We start from the raw sequence: 26,441 nt of genomic DNA on the forward strand, positions 1-26,441 counted from the left end.
TCGTTATAAAAATTTACTAAGTTTTGATGAAGGATTCATAACACATATACTACTGAATTCTGAAGTACAAAGTTTTTTTCTGGAACGGCATAAGATGTGGCGTTGATACTTGTAGTGATTCATAGTTGTCCATAGAGGAAGGTTGAACCTCAATTTTTATAAAACCCAGAAAGTAAGATCTGAGACCCTATGAAGTATACTTATTGTATATAATGCGTGTAGGCAGATGCTCGCGCAACTTGGGGGCTTTTTCCCTCTCAAATGTACTCTGGTGCTACGCAGCTATTGTTAGACCAATTCTGCTCTACGATGCAGTACTATGGTGTACGGTCCTACGGAAATCCACCTAAGCAAATAGAATTCAGGCATAGCTCAATGGGTAATGGCGGTCGGGCAACAGGGAAAGCAGGTTCACAGTAAACATGGAAAAAGATAGCTGCCGTAAAGGTATGTTGGCCACACTCTAATCATCAAACTGACAGATCGATAAGACTGCAGGAGATGTTTAGAGCAGGGTACCAGGGAAACAGTGGAGCATCTCTTGTGCATTTTTTCCGTATTGGCAAGACTAAGCTGTATGCATCTGGGGTCACCCCGGTATGTTACACTGGAGGGGGGATCGATAGTGAGGCTGCAGAGTCTTTTGAAATTCGCGTCAAGCGCATTCTAAAGGCTGACTAGTATTATTGGACCTTAGAACTGAACTCCATCTGATATCGCAAAGGACCAAAGCTGGTCTATGCATGGCTTATTGGCCTACCAGATTAACCTAACCTAACCTAACTTATAAATGATCAGTGGAATGACTTTTGCCTCTACATCTGTATATACGCATACTAGTCTCTCAGATTTTGAAATATCGATGTGAAATTTTGCAGACGTTCTTTTCTCAACAAGCAGCTATTGATTTGTCGGAACTGCTGATATCGAACAACCATAGCATATAGCTAACATGCAAACTAAAAGATCAAATTCAGGTTTAAAATCTTTGCATACCCCTTTATACTAGCGACGTCAGCGCTTGTTTATTTATAACAATATTTAATTGTTAATAAAAAGTTGAATATGAAATTTTCCTTCAGTTCAACTTCTGTTTTTTTTCTTCATTCACATGCTTACATTAACCACTTGCAGGATAAGTTATAAAAGTTCCTTTCCATTAAGTGTTTGAAAATTGCTTATGCTAGAACAATTGAACGAATGAAATCCTGTGCAATTGTTTTTTGCATATAATAATATTACATAGAGTACCTAAAGGTAGATTTAATAATTGGAAAACTAGAAAATAATGACGAGCAACTAAAAAGCGAGTTATACAATTAAGTTTCTTCAAACATTTTTTTACTAATACTTCACTTTGCTCAATATGGGCTCATATGTAAAAACCTTACAATGCAATACATTGAGTAATGCGTAGAGAATTAATTCAATGCTCATCTGGGGTTAATCGCGGAATTAATTTTGTAAAAAAAATTAAAAAACGCACTTACCTAAAGCACTACATACATATAATTTTATGCATATTGTAAAGCTTGTATGTGTGTGCGCGTTAGTTATAACGGGATTCCACAGCATATTGCATTTATTTGCTGGAATCAAAGCTCTGCTCAATTGCGTGTGGTCATTTCGATTTTAATAAAAATACAGGCACTTAACAAAAAACTCCCACACACACACACAGACAAGCATTTTGTTATGTAATATAATTGAATCAATGCGCACTCAGCCATATAAGTGGGTGTTTGAGTGTGTATGTGTGTTTGCGCGTTTGCGTAAATTAGTACAACATTGAGGCACTTCAAGCAATGCAAAGCGAGCGCATTAACTTTTCAGTGGAAATCAGCATAATAATTGAACATAATGACCGTGGCAAGTGACAAATTGAATGAATCAATGAATGAGCATAAATGGGCGGACAATGTAAAAAATTATAATCAAATAGATTGCATACAAAAAGACTCATGCATAAAATTGCATTTCTTTTATTTCGTTAAAAAAAGACTACCGTTAACACAATAAAATTAACTGTGCACATAAACGCATATATATACATCAGTATATGTATATATAGGTGAGCATTTGCGTAATACAGTGAAACTTCGATAAGTCGTAACCTCGATTGAAAAACCTTGATATGTATTTCTTGAAAAAATTTGGAAAAATGCATGTATTTCGGTCCCTTTGATAACTATGAGACAAAAATTGAAAAATGTGTACCAGCAAACTCGTATTTTTTTATACGTGACGAAAACATGTACGTTTTTGGACCGTTACTATTTTACAGTTACGCTTATTCATAAGTTTTGCTTTGTTTTCTACAACTAGCGTAGATTAGTAATGATGTCAAGTTCTCGTAAGTGCAAAATATTGCCAATTAAAAAAAAAAAATTATTCATGCCGTAAAAAATGGTGAAAAACAAGTAGAAATAAACACACATCACATCAATTTTGAAAAAAAGTGATCTGTATTTGGGTTTGCCCTCAAACACCAAACGTAAGCGCCAAAAATTACCAGAATACCCGGAATTAGAAAAGAGAGTACTCACTTGGTTTTTGCAATGCCGAGAATCTAATATTATTCCAGTTGGAGGACATTTACTAAAATAAAAAGCAAAGGTGTATGCCGCAAAATTGGGCTTAACACAATTCAACACAAGTAATGGCTGGTTGGACAATTTCAAGAAGAGAAATAATGTAAGTTTCAAAAAAAGTTTGCGGTGATATGATGAAAAAATGGAGAGAAAACATTCAAAAGTTAATAGAGAATTATGAGCCCAAGAATATTTTCAACGCAGATGAAACGGGTCTTTTTTACAAGTGTCTTCCTGATCGCACTTTGTTTTTAAAAGGCCAAAGTTGTCATGGTGGCAAATTGAGCATAATCAAAAGTTTCAAAACATTTTACCGTAAAGAAGTTGTTGTTAAACTGCTTGAAAGCATCGAGGAGAAAAGGATTATTTCATTTCGATTTATGATGCAATGAATATTGCTCATAAAGCCTGGACAAATATCAGTAAATCGACTATTAAAAACTGTTTTCGAGCTTGCGGTTTTGTTAAGGATGCAAAATGCAGAAACACGTGTAAACTTTGATGACTACATTCATGTTTTTCTTCTAATTCTGGGTTTCGAAAACATTGACGATGAAAACGATGAAACATTTGAAATTCCCTCAGTTTCCACAAAGGTTACGAAAGCTTCAATTGAAAATTTGCGTCTTTTTTTCATGGCATCAAATGTTGAAGACACTATTTTTAATGACATTGTAAACATTGATAATGCCATAGATAAAACACGCCAAAATAATGAAAAATGAACACTTTTCTTAATTTTTTTGTACAATTTTTCAAAATACATACATACATATATTGATTGAATAACATATGTACTTTATATTTTAAAATTTAAATATGTACAATCATTTCTTGTTTTTTATGTAAAATTGAAAAAATGAATAAAAAAAACTCTATAATTCGTATATTCTGTATGTTGCCTCCATAAGTTGTATAACTTGATAACTTGAAAAACTCCATAACTCGTATTTAAATTGTGGTCCCTTGCAAATACGAGTTATCGAAGTTTCACTGTACATTGTATTGAGCGCATGTGGCTGAAGGGCTCTGATTGAGTACCGCAAATGAATTATTAATGAAAGCACTTAAAACAAAAAATAATTATAATAAAAGAGCTATATAATTACTCACATAAATGTATGAACTGCAGACGTGCATTTATATAGTTAAATTAACATATAAAAAGGGTGCTTGCTTGGAGGTGTAGCATTTCCTAGAGGGATAGCTGTCAAACGAGCTGTCAAAGCAAACACTTGTGCTCATATTAATTTCTAAAGTGTGGACGCGTGGTATATAACACACATGAAGAGGTTTCTGCAGGTTCATATATATTTTCCTAGAGGGTTAGTTCTCAAACGAGCTATCAAAAATTACATGGCTATGACAATTATGCTCAGTATAAATTGACAGAAAATCATGCGGACGCTTGAAAAAAGCTAAAGAGCTCTACAATTACTCAAATAAAGGGTGTGGTTTTCAGATATATACACATCATTTTACATATACATATGTACATCCTATGTTATCTAAGATGTGTAGAATTTTCCTACAGGGATAGCTGTCAAAGCAGACATTTGTTTTTGACATTTTTGCTGATTTGGTTTAGTAATGTACACGGTTACGGCTTATATTGGCAAAGAGTTGAAAAGGCGTGAAAAATTCTTTTCAAAGCTCAAGTTTCTGGCTTTGAATGTGTATCTACATTTTTGGCGTTAAGCTACCTTTTGAAAATAATTGACAATTCTCTCTATTTTCTGCAGAAACTCTCTCGGAACTCAATTCTTCTTCTTTATTGGCGTAGACACAGCTTACGCTTAGCCGTAACTCTCTACAACTAACTACAAAAAATTGCTGTCCAGCATATTTACCATGACTGAGGCACTATTGGTCCATAGTTTTCAAGTTGGGGCATATTGAAAACTCATTGCTTCCCCAAATCAAAAGCAAGTGTCTAAGTCCTGGCTGGTTGATTCAATAAATCATAAAGTTCGTGATAGAATCAATCCATTGGGAAGAGTATTTAGTCACCAAATCCTACTAAAATATGGAACTATTCTAGATAGTGTGATTTGATGCCGTTAATCTAGCTTCAGCAGAGTACGATGAAAGACTGAATATTGGGTGCGTTATTGTTGAGATACTATTGCCTAGTCTGGAAATTATTTTAGAATAAGACCAAAAAGATAATTTTACATGAAATGCTACGACTGAAATACTGTTGCAAAGTGAGATTGAAAGAATAATTATCCTGAGAAATATTTATTGAGATGGAAAATTGCATACAATTTGTTGACTAATGTAAACCGATATTGGAACTTACTTTTTTGTTTCGATATAAAGTATAGCTCTAAAAAAACTCACTATATAAGTGTGTTTAACTTGATAATATTCGAGAGGTAACCAAAATATTGGACTTAACTTTTATGTTTCGGTTTATTATTTGCAAAAAGTAGAGCTCTAAAATTACACCCTTTATACGTGTTTTAAACTAGGAATACCCGAGCGATAACCAACATATTGGACTTTAGTTTTATGTTTCGGTATCATATTTGCAAAAAGTATAGCTCTAAAAACACATCCTATATATGTGTATTTAATTAGAAAATATACCAGAGTTAACTAAAATGCTGGATCTTACATTTATGCTTTGGTATCTTATTTGCAAAAAGTATAGCTCTAAAAACACCCTTTATATGCGCATATAATTAGAAAACACTCGAGAAATAACCAAAATATGGGAGTTTACTTTTATATTTCGGCGTCCTATTTGTAAAAAAGTATAGCTCTAAAAAAATACCCTTTATATGTATGTGCAGTTGAGTAGAAAATACTCGAGAGATAACCAAAATATTGGACTCACTATTATGTTTCAGTATCTAATTTGAAAAAAAGTATAGCTCCAAACAAACACCCTATATAAGTGCATTTAACTAGAAAACAGTCGAGTGAAAACTTTTCAAATGCAATAAGCTAAATTATTAAAACAAAATAAGTAAAAAAATATGTATGAAAAACTGTATAAATATAAATGTATGTACATATGTATATTAGGGTGTCTGTTATTTCCCAAGTTAATTTTTGTTTTTTCTGCTCTTCTTCTTGTTTAATTTATTTCAACAAAAAGAAAACAAGGATCCGACGTAAACAGTTCTCAATTTTTAATTAAAACAAAATAAATCACTTTTTTGCCATATATTTGATAAGTATGTTTTTTTTCTTTTGCAATAAATTTTTATCGCCAAAGCAAATAACTCTACCATTTTGAAAAAGTGATATTCTAATACAAAACTCTCCGCTGTACCAGAAAGGGCTTAAACATTTTTTCCAGAAAAGCGTTCCTTTAAACGTCATACGCAATTAAATTTATGCTTGAAATGTACTGTATGCTTATAGGACACCATGCTGTATGAGCAACATGGCATATAATACAAATCCCTTGTATGGAAGCTCAGTTTTTTTAATGTATTGCTTTAACTGCGTATAATTTTGAAATAAATATTTTTATGAAAAAATTAGTCAGACCGTTTTTCTAGAGCAGACAATTTTGTATTAGCAGAAGACTTCTTCAAAGTTGTAGAATTACTTTACAAGACTTACTAATTTCAGGCAAAATATCGCATTAAAAAATATAAGAAGTAATATGCTTTAGGCAACGTTTAAAGTGAAAGCATAAATATTGTTTACTTTGGATTATCTCTTTTTGGACAAAAACTGAAAATTCAGAGGAAAAGAAAACATAAAAATCATTTTTAGAAATAACGCACACCCTAATGTATACCATATATACTCGTATGTAAGGCATTAGCATATGGGAGCAAAGTGTAAAAAGTTGATGAATGAAATATATAATTGCTTCACTAGTTGGTACAATGGGTTGCAAATTTTTGTATTAAAACAGGCGAGAAAGTCAAGCGATATGCAAGGCAAAATGCTAAGCAAACAAACAAACTGATATATAAGTACTTATAAAAATACAGTCGTAATTTATTTGCTTTGCGGCAATGGTGTGATGTTATAAATTACCTTTGTTTTCAATTGCCATAAAAAAATTTATAAAAATAATAAAATAAATAAAAAATTCAAAAATACAAAGACCTAAAAAATCAGTGCAAAAAAATGATTTGGTTTTCACTGCGTATACAGTTATAATTATATGTACTTTAGTAAAAAATATGCAAATGTTTATTGCGTACAAAATGTTGCCATATGCGTCGAATTAAAATGAGTTGAAAAAACAGTTGTTTGATAATTAACAAAACAGAACATAACTTGAACACTTGAACACTACAGTTATTAACTTAAATTCAGCGTGAATTAAACTTAAGCGTACTTCAGGTTATAAATAAAACCGTCGGGATTAAACATAATTAACGGAAAATAAATCGCAAAAGTATTAGGTAATAATATGCCGTTAAGTCTTAATCGTGCTTTTAGACAGTAATTAAACTGTATTATTTAATTTTTTACAAAAAACAAAAAAATAAAAAAGTGGAGGTTATTTAAATGTCAAGGGTTCGTATAAAATCCGAAAAAAATAAATTGAGTGTTGAATCATGAACTCATTTACCAGCAAACGAACCACTTTATCGGCAATTCATAAGCAAAATGAACTTTAATTTTCTTGGGCTTTTAAAACCCTATAAGCTTAATTTTTTTATAAATATTTGAAAATCTCATTTTTCAAATTAAATTTCTTTGAACTCATTAATAAGGTGGACATTTATGCGAAATTCGTGAGATATTAACAGTAATGGTACCAAAGTAAGCAAAATTCATGCTCAAAAATAACGACAGCACGGTTCAATGGAATTTTCGGTGATCACGGATTTTGTCACGACCACTTTGAAAACGCTGAAACCACTCGTGCACTCTGCTGCGGGATAGGCAATCATCGCCATAAACTTGTTTCATCAATTGAAACGTTTCGTTAAAAGTTTTAACAATTTTGAAACAAAATTTAATGTTGGCTCTTTGTTCGAAGCTTATTTTCGCACCGATAACACAAACATACTGACACTTAAAACGCAATAACTTCACTTCCAATCAATGCAATGTCATGAAATTCCCACTGGACAATCGATAAAGATAGCAAATTCTAACGCATCAGTTGACATATAGAAGGCGCCACCAGGGGGCTCTAGATTGAAAAAGTTCTGTTTAGTTTGGAACCTACCTTGTATACTGATTTCTCGTGAGGCCACGTTAGAATCCCACTTGGACAGCTAGAGAAGCACTAAGTATGGATCGAAAGACCGTCACATATGTATGTATCTACAAAGCGCCTTGAGCCAGCCAATATCGTTCTAGCTAAGTCTTCGGGTTCGTATAAATTATGGTAACCGAAATTCTGCAACCTTGGTCTGGCGTCGATAGTGGAGAAGAAAATGTTTAGATATTTCCACCTCATCTTCTTCATTGTAACTATTTTTGACAAGTTGCGTCCTCCAAAATCTTCAGCCGCACCGCTTGAGTGCCAATGGGACAGTATCCAATTAGGACAACTATCAATGCAACCATGTGAACCGTGCTAAAAGCTAGTAGTTCCATGGATCTTTTACGTTCCGCTTTGGGACAGAAGTCTTTGGCAAACCCAACCGTGCTGGTTGCTGACCAATGCTTAGTGAGCGTAGCCCATTGATCCGATTTTCGAGTGCACGAAGCCAGGGAAACACCAGCTCGTTCCCATACTGACGGGAGTTGGGTAACGGTGTCTTTTATTTCGAGTTCATTGGCTTTACAGTTTCGGAAGATTCCGCTGTGGCCCGGCATCCAGACAAGTTTAATGGGGAAATTGTTTGATTGCTACAGCTGATGAGGTTATGTACTCTTTGACTAGTTTTGAGCTCACTATCAGCAACCTCAGGGTCTAATTAGCAACTCTGCGATCATAGTGAATGCTTGAAAGACACTGCGGTGTACTGGCAATCTTAAAAAAGAGTTGACTGACAGTTTCCAACAATAGACTGACCGAATAACTTTCCCCTTTATCTTCCAAACGTAGAAAATCCCCTTAGGAGTAGGCTCCACGGCGAAGTGGTCCGAGCTATTAAGGATGTTATCGATGTGAGAGGATATAAGGGGCCCTTATGTATTATGTCCGGTTTCTTGGAGTCTGTCCTCGGGTGTTATATGTAGAATGACATTAAATGCCATCGTTGGCGTTGTAGGTACTGCAGTAAAGTAAATGAGAGCCACTCGTTGAACATGATTTAACTGTTTAGCGAATGTTGCTTTACCCATCGCCCTCCACCACGCAAACACACCATAGTTTTGGCCTAACTGCGGTTTCGTGAAGCCAAAGCACAACTTTTGGTGGAACTTCCTATCAGAATAGATAACTCAAATATAGTTTGGCTTATCCGAAACCCAGCTAATACCTACGTTCCTTTAGCCAATCTCTTACACATCGATAATGATGTCTTACAATTGATTTTATATATTTAAAATTTATAATTATTATTATTATTATTACATTACTTCTTTCTTATAATATTTTCTTCTTCTAAGCCTGAAAATTTCGTTTCTGTGAACAGCTGCATGAATTTTATACCTACTTTCTCATATTGAACAACCTTGATGGTAGATTGTTGAGAATAATTTTTATTGTGATACCTTTCTTTGCAACACCCACAAGGGTATTTTTTCGAAAGCAAAGTTTCAATTCTACAAATTATTCTCACAATTTAATTCTACTATGTGATCTCGCGATCTGTCCTTTAGCCATATATCCGTACCTTATCTTATATACCATGCCGTATAAGCAACATATTATATATGAATCACTTGTAAGGATGCTCAAGTAATTTAATGTATTGCTTAAACTGCGTATAACTTTGAAATAAATATTTTTATGAGAAAAATTATTAAAATATTTTTTTAGAGCAGACAATTTTGTATTAGAAAATGACTTGTGATCTCGCAATCTGTCATATTGCGATATAACCGTACCTTATCTCTCACTCTGTCAGTGTTTGCCGTGAAAAGGGTAATGAATGATGTTTAATGAACTCAATACTGAAACACAGTGGTACCTTTTTTAAAAACTGAGTACTCTTTTATCAATAAAATAGTTTTAAAACTTCAAAAAATTAATTCACAATATTTTTAGAGGACACTAGCAACATAGAACAGACCATAAAAACACTCTGGTGTATTGTAGGTGTCCGATAGAACAAAAATATTTACTTCTAGTCTTATGGCTCCTATTGTATACAGTAATGCAGTTTATCGGCAATTTTAATATATATAATAATTTGTTTTGTGTACCGTTGCATAGATTTGTTCTACATAGTAGAGCATTGATACTTTAATATTTGTATTTCCAATATTTTTTCATATTTAACTACTTTCTTTTTGTATTTTTCAGATGGATAACAAAATGGCTTTGGAAAAAAGTATGTGAACTGGTGATAAATAACAGAAAAAATAACTGAAACTTGAGAGTGTAAGTGTCGAAGTATATATTTACGTGGAATAATTAAATGGATAAAACTTTAATTACAAACATACATAAGTAAACAGATTACTGCCAGAAAATAATACGGATTTAAAATATAAATACATTTAAAAAAAGGGAATTTTAACAAAATATCTATATTGATATATAAGAAAATTATGAAATCTATGAATTAGGCTGCAATAAAAGACAACAAAAATTTAAGATGAGAAGTAGAAATGTATTAAATAAATATTGAAAAAAAATGCTGTATTAAAAATGCAAAAAAATTGTTAATTTGAATAAAAAAAAAAATTAAAAATAAAAAATTAAAAAAAAAAAAAAAATAAAAAAAAATAAAAAAACACAAAAATAGTGAAAGCAGTTCTTAAAAACAATTAAGAAAAATATAATAAATAAATGGTGAAAACATTTTTTGTGAAAAAAATTCCAAAAAATTAAACATTTTGAAAAACTAAATTTTTGAAAATTTTTATGAAAGAAATATTATAAATAAAAGGTGAAAAAAATATTTGTAAAAAAAGAAAATAAAAAAATAAGATATTTTTGAAAACGAAATTTTTGAAAATTGTTATGAAAAAAAATTCCAAAAAAATAAATTTGCTTTTTTCGTTTAATCTCATTAATATCAAATGAATTGGCTTCTGAACAAATAAAAAAAAATATTGCAAAAACAAATAACATGACTTCTTCATAAAATGACTTAACTCAAAACAATATCTGTCCATTAAAAAATATATGTATGTTATGTGGAAAAAGTGTTCAGATTACAATACATAAAACCAAAAGCTTGTAACAACAACAAGGGAAAGCCGGTTGATTAAAAATAAACGACTGAAAAAAACCTTCAACACAATTTTTACTCAAAACCTGCCTTCGAAAAGTGAAAAACTCGGAAAAGCACAGCGGCACACATATCAATGACCTGGATCTCGTCAGCAGCTGGTCAAGTGCTGTCGCATGTTGATTATAAACGGAAACGATAATCACAAAAGAAAAGGCATTAACTAAGACCTGAGCAGTAAACAACTTGCCACCAGAAACAAAGGCCCATAAAATAAACGAAAACATATAAAGAACAAAAAAGCGAAAACGACGACCTGCCCTAAACGTATTAAAAAAGGCAGAAAAAGTAAAACAAAAAAATTGCTGTGGTCGATTACATGAAAAGCAGTAACCGGCAGCGTTAAACAAAACGCCAGTGGTGGCAATAATTTTCGGCAAATAAGGACACATATATAATTGCAACACACACACGCGAGTATATTGTCAACATCGCGCGTCACCGGGGAAATCTAAAAGCATAGAGGAGAGGTGCCAAAATGTCGTCGTGGCGGTGTTGCGGCAGTGCCGCCAACAGGGCAGCCATAAAACTGCTCATTATCGGTGAGTTTAACTGAGACAATTAAAGTTTTTATGATCCGCTTAAATTCACAATACACTCGCACACACACACATGCATATTCATGCGTATGATGACATATACCTTATACCCTCATATACATGCAAGCTTCGTTCATGGCATAGTAATTAGTAGTATGGGTACACCAGGTCGTATGAGTGCTCTGTTAGTGATAAACACGCTGATACGAAAGACACAAAGGTGTGTTGTACGCTTGACCATGTTGGTTTTAAGTACTCCTACAGTGGGTACGCAGTAAATGGTAACATAAAAGCATTTTGCAACATTTCAAATTACAAATACATCATATACATATTAAATATAACAAGAAAAAAGATAGTATCCTTCACAGGTGCATTTATTTGTTTTGCTCGGTGATTTTAAATGGCAGCTAAATGCTATAGCGGTCAGATCTGAATAATTTAATCGGATATTATTATAATGAGTAAAAATCTATACCAAATTTCATGACAAGAACTTCAGTTCAATAAGTAAGTTTGTATGGCAGCTATTTGCCTTAATTGTCCCATCTAAACAATTTTTTCGGGGATTATAGCGATGCCCTAACTGATAATCTGGGACAAATTTCGGGAAGATATCTCGTCAACGGAAAAAGTTTTCCATACAAGGATTTGATTCCGATTTCTTAGTTTGCATGACAACTATATGTTATAGTTAATCGAACTGAACAATTTCTTCGGAGATTACAATGTTGCCTTAGAAAATAACCTATGCCAACTTTTGTGAAGATACATTGTCAAATGAAAAAGTTTTCCATATGAGAAGCTTCCAATTTGTCAGTTTGTATGACAGCTGTATGCAATAGTGATCCAATTTGGCCAGTTTTTCGGAGATTATATCGCAGTCTTTGATAATAATCCGTGCAAAATTTCGTGAATTTTTTTGGAATAAAAAAATTTTACATTCAAGAACTCAATTTTGATCGTTCAGTATGGCAGCTGTTTGCGTGGTGGTCCGATATCGACAGTTCCGACAAAAGAGCAGCTTCTAAGGTGGAAAAGAGAGTGTTCGATATTTTCAAAATTCGAAAGACTAGTTCGCATATATAGAGACGAACAGACAGATCGACATGGCTTAATCAACTCAGCTAGTCAGGCTTTTATGGCACCTCTGGGGTACTTCATATACCCTGTTCAAGGAAAAATAAGTTAAAAAAATTTTCTTGTTAGAATTTTGTACCGACAATAACCATAATTACCATTATACCCATTGATCCAATTATCTTATAAAATTTTTCTGTCTCCAAGAGTCACTCAACTTTTTTAGTTTTTTATATATTAGTTTTTTAAATATCTGGCAACCCTACTGGAAATTATGTAAAAGAAAATTTTAATTCGAGTTTTCTCTGATGCTATTTCCGATTACTTCTAAATTTTAAACAAATTCGCATGAAAATCTTAAATATTTTAAAGCTTGGCAACCCTACATTGAAATTACGCTGTAATACCTTCAAAAAATATTTGGGTGAGTTTTAATTAATAATTTAACGGAAAAAAAGTATGAAAAATATCTGATGATTGGCAACCCCACATTTTATAATGTAATGAATAATATACATACATAAATGAATGTGACATTTTTTAGGCGATTATCAAAAAAATATAATTTTCCCTTCATTTAAATTTTTGTGACATTTGGCAACTCTACTAAAACTTTGATCAGTAAAAGATAACATTTTCCTTCATTTATATTTTTGTGCATCTGGCAACTCTACTAAAATTATTATCAAAAAAAGGTAATTTTTCCTTCACTTAAATTCATACATACATCTGGCAACTCTACTAAAACTATCTTTGTGTAACAGCTCTTAACACACCATCTTTTTTACTTTCAATCAGCAGAATATTAAATAGCTTGACATTATATAAATATAAAGTTCAAATAAATTTGTTTTTGATGATTTTTGAAAATTTTAAAATATTTTTTAATTACTTTCTTTTTGATAAAAATAAAAAAAATTAACAGTTTTTATAACATACTTAAAACTTCATTTATTTTATGCCTTTCGTATCAAAACTTCACTGTACTTTGCAAAAAACGCTCACATGCGTGTCGTTTCGTTACACATAACGGTGGAGACCGGCTCGTCTAGTATTGAAGGACCACCATTTAAGCTTCGTTCTTTCTGTTTTTCTCAGCCTACACGGTGCGTTAGTTGCCTCGGTACTAGGTTTATTCGACTGCTTCACCTTTCATTTCGGCTGTTTGCGCTCGTCCACTATCGCACCTTTCGCCATCAGCTTGCCATTGGCGACACAATAAAACGCAAATGCGTGACCCCGTCGCCAAATGTGCACACACTGACATACTCACACATATACACATACGGAGTTGAGCTTTGTGTGCGAGTTTGCTGTGGCATTCCGACGCTAGGCTGGACACTGTCACGCATAGCGGGACATTTGGCAAAAGTGCTTGGACTCAGTTGATTCACCATAATGTGTATCGTACATACACATATGAAGGTAAATGTGTACAGGCATGAGTTTGACCGATATTTACACAATCATTTGCGAATCCTCTCGATTGAATTGTGACGCTCAGCATTTGGCGAGTTCGTGCTCTTTGAAATTCTGTCATAGCGATAGCGTCATTGTGATCAGTGCCCCATGATAAAGTCGTTTAAGTGTTTCTGTGTAGCAGTATATATACTATACTCAGTTTTGTACGAAATCTAAAAGCAAGTTCTTCCAAATGAAAGTACCAGTGAGAGCTCATCAAGACACCTAATTCACATATTTACAGTAATTTGGTACGAAATATAACTTTTCATATATATATATTTGCATACATGATGTGTCGACAGAACAACTTTTAGACTGCAAAATGCACCGAAAAGTCAAAACAGTCCCAGACGTGTGTTCGAGGTTTATTATAATAAGAGAGGAATCGGACCATATTATATATCCGACAAATATGGGATTCGATAAAAAAAAACGGACAAGTCGTGTAGTCCTGCTGATTTTAACTAAAAATATCAAAATAAAATTTTCAAGCCCCATACGAATATTAAGTGCTGCATCAAGGCTAGGATTGCAGCAGAATTATACATATATTATGTATATTAACTAACCGTAAAAAAAAATTAACTTTTCCATCTTTCTCAAGCGACGATTTCGATTCGTCATTCTGCTCGCTTGTCTAATTTCATTCTCTTGCAAAACGGTTGCACGTACTTAGTTTTGGCATAGATTGTGCTACAAAGTTTACGTTATATATAGAGTGGAGAAATTTTCAGAAAAAAGTGGCGTCTGCAGTTGGTGGCAGAAAGAGAAGTGGTCCGCCTGGCGTGGTTGCAACCATAGAAACTATTTGCGAATGTATACAAAGAAATCTCCTTAAACAGTAAAACATTTGTCAAGGTAAATGTATATATAGACCAGATCTTAGAGACTTATTTGAGATGATTTCCACGGCTTCTGCAGTACCACGCAGTCAACCGCCATGAAAGCATCCCTTTTACAGGTGAAAAAATGTTCACATTTGAAAAAATTTTTAATAAGCAAACGATAAAATTTACGCAAAAATTTTCAAAGAAGCTATAGAGTTGAACGTGGTGAACATCTAGCTACTGTATGTTGTAGCTTTGATGGGTAGTCTTCTGTAAAGGCATTACAATTCCTCACTTCTGTAAAAGAGGCTTTTCACCTCTTCACTTTTGTGTAAAAAATAAATAAAATTGGGCCAAAAGTGTAACAGCAGAATGTTTTAGCAGGCGTGCTGGAGCAATTAAGCAATACTCTTTTCTTATTGTGTTTGCCATCAAGATGCTGCTCCATTACCCAAGGCCAAAACCATGCAGCAGTGGTTAAAAAGCAATACTCCAGATTTCATAGCTGCAGATAATTGACAGTCTGGAAGTATAGATTTTCATCCATTGGACTACAGTTTGTGGTCAGAGTTGGGGGACATAAGCTGTCGAATATATAAAAATATAATTTACGCCACAGTAACCTCGAGACTATCAATAAATAATTACTTCGAACAGAGTCGTCTATGCTAATAGAAACTGTACATACTGCTTTTGATCGACGACCGTATGGTTTGAGGGCTTGTGTGTAAGTAAAAGGTGACCATTTCGAAAAAAATGCACATTGTTGATTTAATATATCCATTATTAAATAAAAAAAAAAAAATAAGTATAATACATTTAATTTTTATAAAGACCTGAACTTGTAACAGAACTTATGGCAGAACTCAGTTGAGTCAACAACGACATTGAACTTAATAAAAGGAATTACGGGATAACTCATTAATGCAGTATGTCTGCTTGCTATTCTATCATTATTAATTACGTCTAATAGACACATAAGCAAATAAAAAAAAATTTAAGTAAAAAACTTTAAAGCATAGATACACATATAGTTATAGGGACTGAATGTAAGTTAGGTAGCCTTTTGAGTAGTTCAAAAGATTCTTCAAATAATCAAACTAAAGTGCAAAACGAACAGAGATAAACGAGAAACTGAGTCTAAGTATATACAAAGAGAAGGAGTGTGTTCAGTGGAAGCGCAGGTGTGACCAAGTCAGCCATAAACACACCGGTACACCAACAAATAAACACAAACAACCCGCAGTGAAATGCGAAGTTGTTGACAGGCACGCAGGCAATAAAATTTAATATTTCATTAAATCGCGAAACGCGCTGCCACGAGTTGCGTCATTTGCCGGAGCGATAAGCACACACGACACAACACGACAAAGTTATATATGCTTAGAGTACACACACGCACTCACTCGCAAACACACATGCATGAGCGGGAGATTAACAAGCGCTCAAAAGGACCGCAACCACCAGGAACTTGCCGCTAGCTAAGTTTAGTTGACACTTGCATCGTGGTCAGTGCGAGAGCAATATGCGGCCGCTCAGCTCGGAGGTGTTTGTTTGTGGTGCGCGGCAGAATGATGAATGAGAGGGGGGGACAGCATTTACTAGTGGCTTGCGAAATTCCACGTGCTGCGCTAATTAAAAATGTCACATTTTCTGCGACAGCTGTTGTCGGATTCTGTTTTTTTTGTACTATTTATAACCAGTTTTTACTTAACTTAGATTTTCTTGTTGCTTGCATAAGGCGAACCTTTTCCTTTTTTAACCCTGACATAGAAATGGATGAAATTATGCTATATTTGAAACATAATACAAGCTATCCATTCGTACATTTGCAAATGGTGCGGTACATAAAGGTTGCCATGGCGTATGAGTGTCATTGGCTCTCAATTATAGCTCGCATAGATTTGTTATTACGTATTAGAAGCATAGAAATACATGGAAATATGTATCTGTATATATAAATTGAAATATTAATACCAGCGTATATTTATAGACATGTGTTTTAAGTTGATGTATTTATTCAGAAAAATATATCTATGTGTGTGTATATTAATGATGCTTTTTTAGTCTTTTTGCATTTCCCACTCATTTGAGCCAAGCCTTGTCATTACATATATACTCAGTTCGTTTAGTAAAATATTTTTGAATTTCTCCTTATGAATAATTTAAAAAATTATTTTGGAAACTCACCAGAAATAAAAGATGAAGATGAGATATGTTGGTGTCACGTGATGGATGGTCACAGAAGGTAGAAAAATGCAACTGGAAATAAATAATAATAAGAGTAAGCATGAAAATTCTTAGAATGAGGAAAATTTGGATATAATTTAACACAGATATTTTTGCTTGGGGTTGCCAGAGTTAAAAATAAAAGCTCAAAAAATTATTTATGCTGTTATATCTACTTTTAAATTTAATTCTTTTAGCTTATAGATCACATATATATGTATATGCCCGAAATTATTATCCCAAAATTTGAGGTTGATCCAATTTTTTTTAGGTTATGTAATCGGCTTCTAAAGCCTTAGGCGCTTTTTCTCGAAACGTTGATTTCAGAGTCGGTAAGGAAAGCTTCTTTGAAAGAGATGGACCGATCGACTAAAAGTTTCTTTCTTAGATATATTTGTCAGGTAATGATAAAAAGATATGATCTTTGATTATTTTCGATTTTTAGGCATAAAAATTCAAGTATGAGCTTAAAGGGAATCGCCTGGAGAAGGATCGATGCAGTGATATTGATAGTAAGGATTGTAGGACTTTAATACATATATCCATCTTCCCTAAGTCTAATAGTAGCCTTCGCTGCCAAGCACCTACCAGCTATATCTACAAGTGCAACGTGTAGAATGGTATTGAGTGCCATTGTTTGAGTTTTCCTTAGTACACCACAGTTGCCGATGAGCGTCACTCTTGGAAAATACTCCAACTGCTTAGCTAGTTTGTCTTTTTTCAATCAAAAATACTACTTTTGGTAAAAGGCTCTACCTCTTCCCAATTGCTGCTTTATAGCAGTGTAAGGCGATCGATGTATTCTTCCATTTTCTCCCCGATTTTTGGCTTGCAAGAGAGCTTCCTATCAAGGATAAGACTCAAGTATTTCAACCTGTCCACCGATTGAAGAACAGAGCCTTCCAACGAGGGGAAAGTTATATCAGGGCTTTTAAATCTTCTGGTAGAATCATTAGTTTGATTCTCTCTGCTCACTGTGTTACCACATTTAGATAACTTTGGGTTAGATAGTAAACGGTGTTCTTTTCCTTTTACCAAATAAGCTTTATCGTCTCCATGGACAACCATTTGGCAACTTCTTTATTCAAGTTCCTTCAATAAATCGTCCATCACTAGGACACAGAGCAAAGAAGAAAGAACATTACGCGCTGCCCCTATTTACTTTCCGAGAACTGCTGCTTTCCTCACTCCGCCACAAGCGCTCGTCCCAGAGAAGACTGTATATGATTGCTTCGACCTCAAAGCTATTAAGAGCTCCAATATTGATCTCGGCTGTACGATATTGATGGCCGAAGTTCACTTAAGTTGCCCACAGTATATTTTATCTATAAATGAGCTACTCGAAACAAAGCAGTGTCAACCGCCTTGTCTTAGCTGTAGGCATGCTCAGCGCCTAAAAGCTCGTTCCTATGTATTTGACTTTTAATGTTCGATAAGTCTCTCTAGAAACGCGGTGAGACCGATATGAGTACAGGGTTTGTCCGGAAAGAAATAGCGGCTGGTCAGTTGTCTCCGAGCAGCTGGAGAGCCAGGACAAACATTTTCGCGCAACCTGTTTCTGTGAGTGGGGCAAGCCGAAACCCGGTAAACCTGCGACAGAGACGTTTGATATGATCAAGCATGCTGCTTTAGCAAGAAGTGGTGTGTTTCGGTGGTATCAGACCTTTTTGGATGTCCAAGAAGAGGTCGCTGATGAATGACGCCTTCAATGCTTGGAAATCGCGCTGGCAGCGCTGAAGGAGCCTATTTTGGAAGTTTTTAAAGAATTGTAACGATTGGTTCAATTTTTCAAATCGATTCAGTCCTTTTACTTTCCGAAAAAAACCCTGTATAGTCATTAGTAGTGATATGAGAGCTTTTACTGGACTTCGGAACGAACGCCACTCTAAGGTGCCTACTAGTCGCCGGTGGCCAATCACATGAGTGATACCTTTGTTAGACCTTGGAGCTGAGCAGGTATATTGCCATCGTCTCTCCGAGGCTTAAACGGCTTAAAATGGTTCATAGCGCACGTGAGATGACGCTTGTTAAGTAAGTCTGAGAAGGGTTTTCAGGCTTTTAAAATTGTCGAAGGGTTACTTTTTCCAGGAATAGCCATAGCAACTGATCACTACTCAAAACCCAGTACCGAGTCTCATATTTCAGATATTGCAATGGTGTCTTTTGCTTGAAGATTTAAAAGTTGCTTAAAATTTCTGAAATTTAGAATGATGAGCCGTTTCTAAGACAACAACAATAATTGATAATCATGAGACTATAAAAGAGCTTCTTTTCAGCCGCGAAATCGCGCCACTAAATTGAACTTAGGGTACATCTACGATTACAACCGCAAAGCGCTAAAGCACTTAATCGAATATGGGCTTGAGAAATGATTCTTAAGCACACTTCCAAAAGCGCATAATTAATTTGTCAGCTTTATGTAAACAGGTGTATTCGCGAGCACAAAAACACATACACAGACATATGAATATGTATATAAAAAAGCACAAACACACACACAGACATGAATATGTATAAATAAATTTGCATTCGCTTTTATTATTGTTAATGCGATGGAACAAGGCATAATTTGGTTTATTATTTATACGCATACATATACTTGCGTATGTGTGTGTGCAGTTTAACGGGGGCTTGGATTTATTAATGGCCTGTAGGCGTTGCAAATTAATTATCAACTACATATATACTACAACTATGTGAGCTGCCAACAACACATACACACCGAGAAGCAATAAACAGCAAACATACACAACTACAAATATACAGAGATACATATACACATATGCACATATCATATATACATACATATGCCCATATATTGTTACATATGCACCCACATAGTTATATACATAAATGATTATAGAGAACTCAGGTAATCACTTTAATGGAATTTGTAATTTAATGCGACAAATGAGAATTTCAACCGCGACTTTTTGCGGTTTCACATACACCGACCGCCACCACCAACGCCGCGATATCACATGCCATTTGCACACATTCACACACACATTTCCTATTCATTTTTGAGTGCTCAAATTACCCAGGTGTGCACAGCAGGCTTTTGTTTTTTTCCTCCTTGCTTTGTGCCTTTTATTCCGCCAAATCTCTAACAACGTTGTCTTCACCTCTTAATGTTCATTTCTAATATGCAAACATGGTGCCACCTATAAATTACGTTTGCTAGCTAGAAAAGGGGCAGGGGGATAGCGTGTGCGCACATGTATAGCACAGCTTAACTGTTTCTGTTGCTGGCATTCGAATAAGTTGCGGATTTACAATTTTAAACACGCAAGTCTGCGAGCAGAAACTCATGCGAAAATCTATGCTTAAACCGAGCCGTAGGCGCTTCGACTGGTAGTCGAAAATATTAGTAAGGGTTCACAATTTACAAACGTGTGAGTGAGTTAGTTTATAAGTGAAGGAGGTAGCTTATGAAAGGTCGATGGAACTGAGTAGTTTTCTTAGTTAGTATTGGTCTAAAACCCAATCCTTTAGTGGCCATAATTGCGATTTTCGCTTCACTAACCTCAACTACTATAGCGTGTTGTGGATTTAGTGGCTTCAGACGTAACAGGTCAATTGAAAAGTACCCGACGTACCATTGTAAAACACTTTTTTTTGGCAAAATTCGTTTTTTTATTTAACATAGTTCTATTCAAGAGTGATACACTGATTATAGCTGCAATGACACTCATCTGATATCAAATCAATCCCACTATTCCATTCCATTCTTGTAGTATGATTTGTCCTATGCTTCAAAATGGATCTCAGTGTCGGCGATCATCTCTTCATTCAACGAAAATTTCTTCACAGCGAGCATTCTTTTGAGGACTGAAAACAGGAAATAGTCGATTCGGGCCAGATCTAGAGAACACAATGGATGTGTATGCAATTCATTACCTTTTGCCATAGCTTTCATGGCTTTTGATAGTTCTTCCTTCTTCAAGGTAGTCAGTAAAACTTATCCAATGTGCATCTAAAAATACCGACACCATAAACATGCCAGCGAGTTGTTTCGTTTTACCACGTTTTGGAGCGTGTGCAGTCCACTCGGATGACTGTCGATTGGACTTCGGTGTGAAATTATGGATCCATGTTTTATACATTGTCACATGTCGATGCAAAAACTCGGGTTTATTACATTTGAAGCTTTCCAAATAGAGAGATATCATTGATATGCTACATATCTCCAACAATTGCACTTTATGGTCATTCGAACTTATTTAGTGGACTTTTTGATGTGTTTTTCTGCAACAACTTCTTTTGGGGGTCCACTACCTTCATCGTTCTCAATGCTAATTTCGCCTCGTTCAAACTTAGAAACCCAATTTTCAACGATTGAGTATAAATAATGTTAATAAATTCAAAACTTGGCTTCAACATTATTTTTTCGTACCAAAACCAATGCTTCATTAACACAGGAAAATCAATTTAAAATTTTTTTTTTACAATAAAAAAGTTACTTTACTCAAACTGATATAAATCAAATACTCATGAACCGACAGCTGTCAAATTTATGCGCACGTTTTTTGAAGGTTAGCGTTAACTATAAATCTGATTGACTTAATTCTTGTAGCGCCATCAGGGCTGGGCACTTTTCCATTGGCTTGTTATAAACTCATGGTGAGAGCTATGTGGCAACATTACAAATATACCAATAATTTAAATTTTTTTTAATAAATAATATAAAATCGCCTAAAAAAAGCAAAATCATTCACTTTCGTAAAAAAGCCACTAACTGTTACTTGAAGAACATTGCAATTACTAGAGCTTTCACAGGTCCCGCTATTTTCAATATGTTAAAGAATATCGCTAAGCATATATGGTAAATAAGGCATGCAGTCTGCGAGGCTAGAAATATGTAGACTATCAGTTATTTATAACAACATAACTCTCTCTCTACTAATTCCTCAGGGGAAAGATTTTAATATTAGCCTGAGCTGATGTATTGAGCTTCTAAGACCTTTTCGTTTAAAATTTTGGATTTCACAAACTATTGTCCACTGATCTTTATATAAAAGATTTCACTCCAAATGAGAGATTAAAACTTGTACTTAGAACAAATTACGGCTATACATATGTATATACAGGGAAAGTGTAACAAATTAAAAAAGGCATAAATTCGATTTGGAAAATTATTTTTATTTATTTTAAAGTGCAAAATGTGTGAAAATAATCATAAATTCAGGACCAATTCACTTTTGCTCGATATGATCACCTACCTTTTGCCTTAACAATGGCCTTGAGAAGGTCAAAAAACGAATCGCAAGCTGCCCGAATGTGACTTGCCGGTATTTTGGCCCACCGACGGACAATGGCTTTCTTCAGCATCTCCAGACTGATGTATTTTTTACTTCGGATTTTGCTTTCCAAAATGGCCCAGAGAGAATAATCCATTGGATTCGCATCTGGTGAATTCGAGGGCCATTGTGTGGTTATAATGAAGTTCGGAACGTTGTTTTTCAGCCATTCTTGGTTCACTCGCGCTTGGTGAGACGGTGCTGAGTCTTGTTGAAACGTCCATGGTTTGCGACCGAAATGTTTGTTTGCCCACGGCTTCAAAGCAGCCTCCAGAAGACTTTCCCGATAATATGTCGTATTTACTTTGACGCCGGGCTCGATGACAACAATTGGAAAGCGCCCATCTGCGCTGACAGCGGCCCAAACCATTATTTGTGGCGGGTGCTGCCTCCTGGTGGCCAACCGATGACTTAAATTCTCTTATGAACGGTCGGTCAATAAACCCTATCGTTCTGTGAGTTTACGAATTGCTCAATTGGAAAAATTGTTTCGTCAGAAAACATAATGTTCGGAATTTGACCGCTTTCGGCCAAGCGAAGCAACTGCTTCGCTCTCTCAAGTCTTACTTATTGCTGCTTCGGTGTGCGATCATGGGCCTTTTGGAACTTGTAAGGCTTGACCTTGAACTCATTTTTCAATATGCGTCGGATGATGCAGTTTGATTGGCACTTCGTCGTGGATTTCGTAAAACAAATACAAATTTGTATCACAAATGTGATGGGCTTCTATCATGTGGCAATTATGATGCCGAAGTTATCGTAATGGTGTTGCCTATACTGCCCTCTATATTCAAATACCTATAAGTATATTCCCTATCGAATGGCCTAGAATGATGTATATCGGGCAATATCTGAGATATTCGAAAGCAATAAGGTCAAAATGTATTCTTATAAGGAAGGGGATTAGTTAATTTACGTCAGATCAGTGTATAATTACAACAATACGACGGATAATGTTATTAGAAATAACAGCAAAGGCAAATGTGAGTGAAGAAATGGCTTTTCCACTTAAAAAATACTTGAGATTAAAGACAATATTGGGAAGGATAAGGAGGATAAGTATGGTAAGATTAAACAAATGAAGCGCAGTAAAGATTTTTGAATCCCCTTAGGCCAATGAAAATCGTGATATGGCACCTAAGAGATTAAGAAAATATATAAATTTCGTATAGATTATTGTGTTAAGCTACAATTTCCGAACAAATTGCTCAGACGGGATCTCTACAACATACTCGTATAACCGCCATATAAACCGATTGATCAAAATCAAAACAATCACTTTTTATATTTGTGGAAGGCATTAAAGATTACGTACAAACCTCCTTTTTATATTTTAAAAATATTTTACTAACACACAGTATATGCACAAAATATATCCATAAACAACCTGCACAAATAATATATTATTTCCTTTAATCATCGCCAATGGCTTGTGCTCAATACTCAGCAATCAGACAGTATCATTTAAATATTATATCACCTGAAGCAGTAAACATAGAACGGTATAAATTACTTAATTTAATTCGAGACACACACACATTTGTACAGACGTTGAGTAGGCGAAATTGTCTTTGTTTATATATGTACATTTGTATGTATATATATGTCGAATGTGTGTGCGTAGCCTTGCGTGTGTATTGAGACACACATTCGCTATTGTGTGACAGGTAGAGATAGCCAGCCATCAATCAGACATTCGATTGAATTGGTAAATGCTGAGTAAACTATCTCTCTATAGCTTATCCATTGGCTCATCACTCGGCCTTAACAGCACGAATATGTATATTAGGGTGGTATACATTTTTCGAGTAATTGAATTTTTGGAGAAATATAAAACTTTTGCGGCAAATAAAAAATGCGAGAGGTGAAAGAATATTGATTTCAGTATTTGAAATAGTTAAGGTAAACAAAATCGTTGTCATTTCTTGGCATTTTCGTAGACTCGATTGCAGTGAAAATAGTCCAGAATACTCTCTCCGAGAGATCGTACATTTAGAGCTTTAAGCACCGTTATATAAGAGCAAAACGGGTCTATATCTGATTTAATTAATGATATAACATAGCTCGTTCAATGAAAAATGCAAAAAAATTCAACACAAATCAGTCGAGTTTGAAATTTGCCAATAAATCAGGCATTTTAATTTCAGGAACTGAACATTTTTTATTCTTAACACCCTGATAACATGTACGAAATATGGGTGAAATCGGTTCACAACCACGCCTTCTTCCAATAAAACGCTATTTTGAATTCCATCTGATGCCTTCTCTGTTTAATATATATGTATGTACATCAGGAACCAATGATGATATAAACTTTACACAAATACGGTATTTGAAAAATATGTAAATGACGGATAATGAAATCTCAATTATCACTTTATCATGGGAGAGTATAAAATGTTCGGTGACACCCGAACTTAGCCCTTCCTTACTTGTTATGCTTATGGTATTGTTCGCCTTTCAGACGCTTCTTTATTAAAAAAAAAAAAAAACAATTTGTTATTCGATAGACTAAAAAATTATAAAAAAAAAACTATAAAAAAATTTTAAAAAGAGCCACCCTAATGTGCATTATGTATGAGCACATTCATCCTTTGATTGTGTTTGTTTTCGAATAGGCGTTTGATGGCTGCTAATGCTATTGTGTGGCCATTGTGTGGGTTAAGGCTTTCTACACGTAGCAAAGACACAAATACGCTCAAGAGGTGGGGGTCAGATATGTGCATACATTTTGGATGTCTGTATGTATGTGTGTGAATATGTAATTTGCCATTCAAAGATTTTGCGGTTTGTATTATTGATATGGTAGTGGAGAAATTGTGTGTTTTTATATATTTGTAAATACAGGGTGAGCCATTCTCCATGCCAGTATAGTGGATTAGACATTTAAGAACCTCAATTCATTAGAGACTTCAGCTCTAACCAAAAATTACTTCATGCCGCAGCAACTTGCAAATGCACATACTCCTTGGACTCGTGGAATAGATCGGGAGCAACAGGTACCAGACAGGTTGAGCGCGGAAGGACAGTAGATAGTTAAGATGCAATTCATCAAAGATCTGTTTATTCGGATTAACTGAGTAAAGCTATTGGAGATAGTTTTGTCTGTTCTCTTCTCCTTCAATTGCATCGCTGAAAACTTGGACGACTGCATTACTGAGGCTTTCCTGGTGGTTTTTTCTTCGTTTACATACCAATGTGGGATGTGAGTATGGCGAGCGGTAGCTGAAGAAGGGTCTCCTCGAGCTGTTTCACTGATGGGTCAGAGATTGCAGGCAAGTTTGGAAGGGGAGTTTTCTGTGAAGAGCTCTACTTAAAGCTTAGCTTTAGATTATCGGACTACCAGCGGTAGCATTAATGCTAGTAGGAGTGCAGCTTATTTTAACGAGGTGAGCATTTATTTCTACAGCAGAGCGTCGATATGACCGTTAAGGTCACAAACTGTGCGTTCATAGTTAGTCAAGGGCTGTCTGTCCCCACTAGAAATCAACTTATTTCATGGGCAGATTCGCTTGGGTTCCTGTTAATAGCGAAATCGCTGAAAAAACCAACGCGTCAGATCTCCGTTATCATCTAGTACTCGACCTATGGACCCAGCTTCTCTGTAACTGCGAGATCCTTCTGGTGTAGAGTAGAACGTAGGAGATCTGTGAATCTGGATTGATGGATCTTGAAAGATTTCGGCAGTCCTGCCCTCGGGTAACAAGCAGAGTTAGCTGAAAGTTCCATTAGTCGCCTCAACAAACTGATCTCCGTTGTCATCTAGTACTGGACCCATGGACCCAGCTCCTCTGTAACTGCGAGATCCTACTGGTGTAGAGGATCTTGAAAGATTTCGGCAGTCCTGCCCTCGGGGTACTAATAGAGTTAGTCGAAACTCCCTCAACAAATTTGTGATCGGTTCAAAGCGCTTCGTCGATTTATGAGGGTTTCTAGGATCAATTTTATAGGAGATCTAGATACCACAACACACCCGCGTTATAAGCTATACAAGTGAGATCCGTATTAGTATTGGCAAGTTAACCTAATCTAATTTAATTACAGTCATCTGATAGCCATGCCAGTATTTTAACGTCACTTAAGCCACTTCGGGAATGAATTAAAATTTGTTTACAGAAAAATCAGAGCT

The 26,441-nt window shown here is 35.0% G+C and overlaps 1 protein-coding gene and 1 long non-coding RNA gene across 3 annotated transcripts in view; one reads left to right on the forward strand and one right to left on the reverse strand.

Moving 5' to 3' along the window:
* Positions 1–17,040, reverse strand: part of LOC126752282 (uncharacterized) — a 74,097-nt gene extending 57,057 nt beyond the window's left edge. The window contains exon 1 of the long non-coding RNA XR_007665981.1: positions 16,974–17,040. This is a non-coding gene — a long non-coding RNA (uncharacterized LOC126752282). The remainder of the gene's footprint in view (positions 1–16,973) is intronic.
* LOC126752280 (hemicentin-1) overlaps positions 10,566–26,441 on the forward strand; it is a 393,430-nt gene continuing 377,554 nt past the window's right edge. For both annotated transcript variants that reach the window (XM_050462979.1, XM_050462980.1), the window contains exon 1: positions 10,566–11,415. In XM_050462979.1, the coding sequence (XP_050318936.1) occupies positions 11,352–11,415 (64 nt within the window). In that variant the 5' untranslated portion in view covers positions 10,566–11,351. The remainder of the gene's footprint in view (positions 11,416–26,441) is intronic.

This window comes from Bactrocera neohumeralis, chromosome 3 (genome assembly GCF_024586455.1).
Source record: "Bactrocera neohumeralis isolate Rockhampton chromosome 3, APGP_CSIRO_Bneo_wtdbg2-racon-allhic-juicebox.fasta_v2, whole genome shotgun sequence".
In the NCBI taxonomy this organism is placed as follows: Eukaryota; Metazoa; Arthropoda; class Insecta; order Diptera; family Tephritidae; genus Bactrocera; species Bactrocera neohumeralis.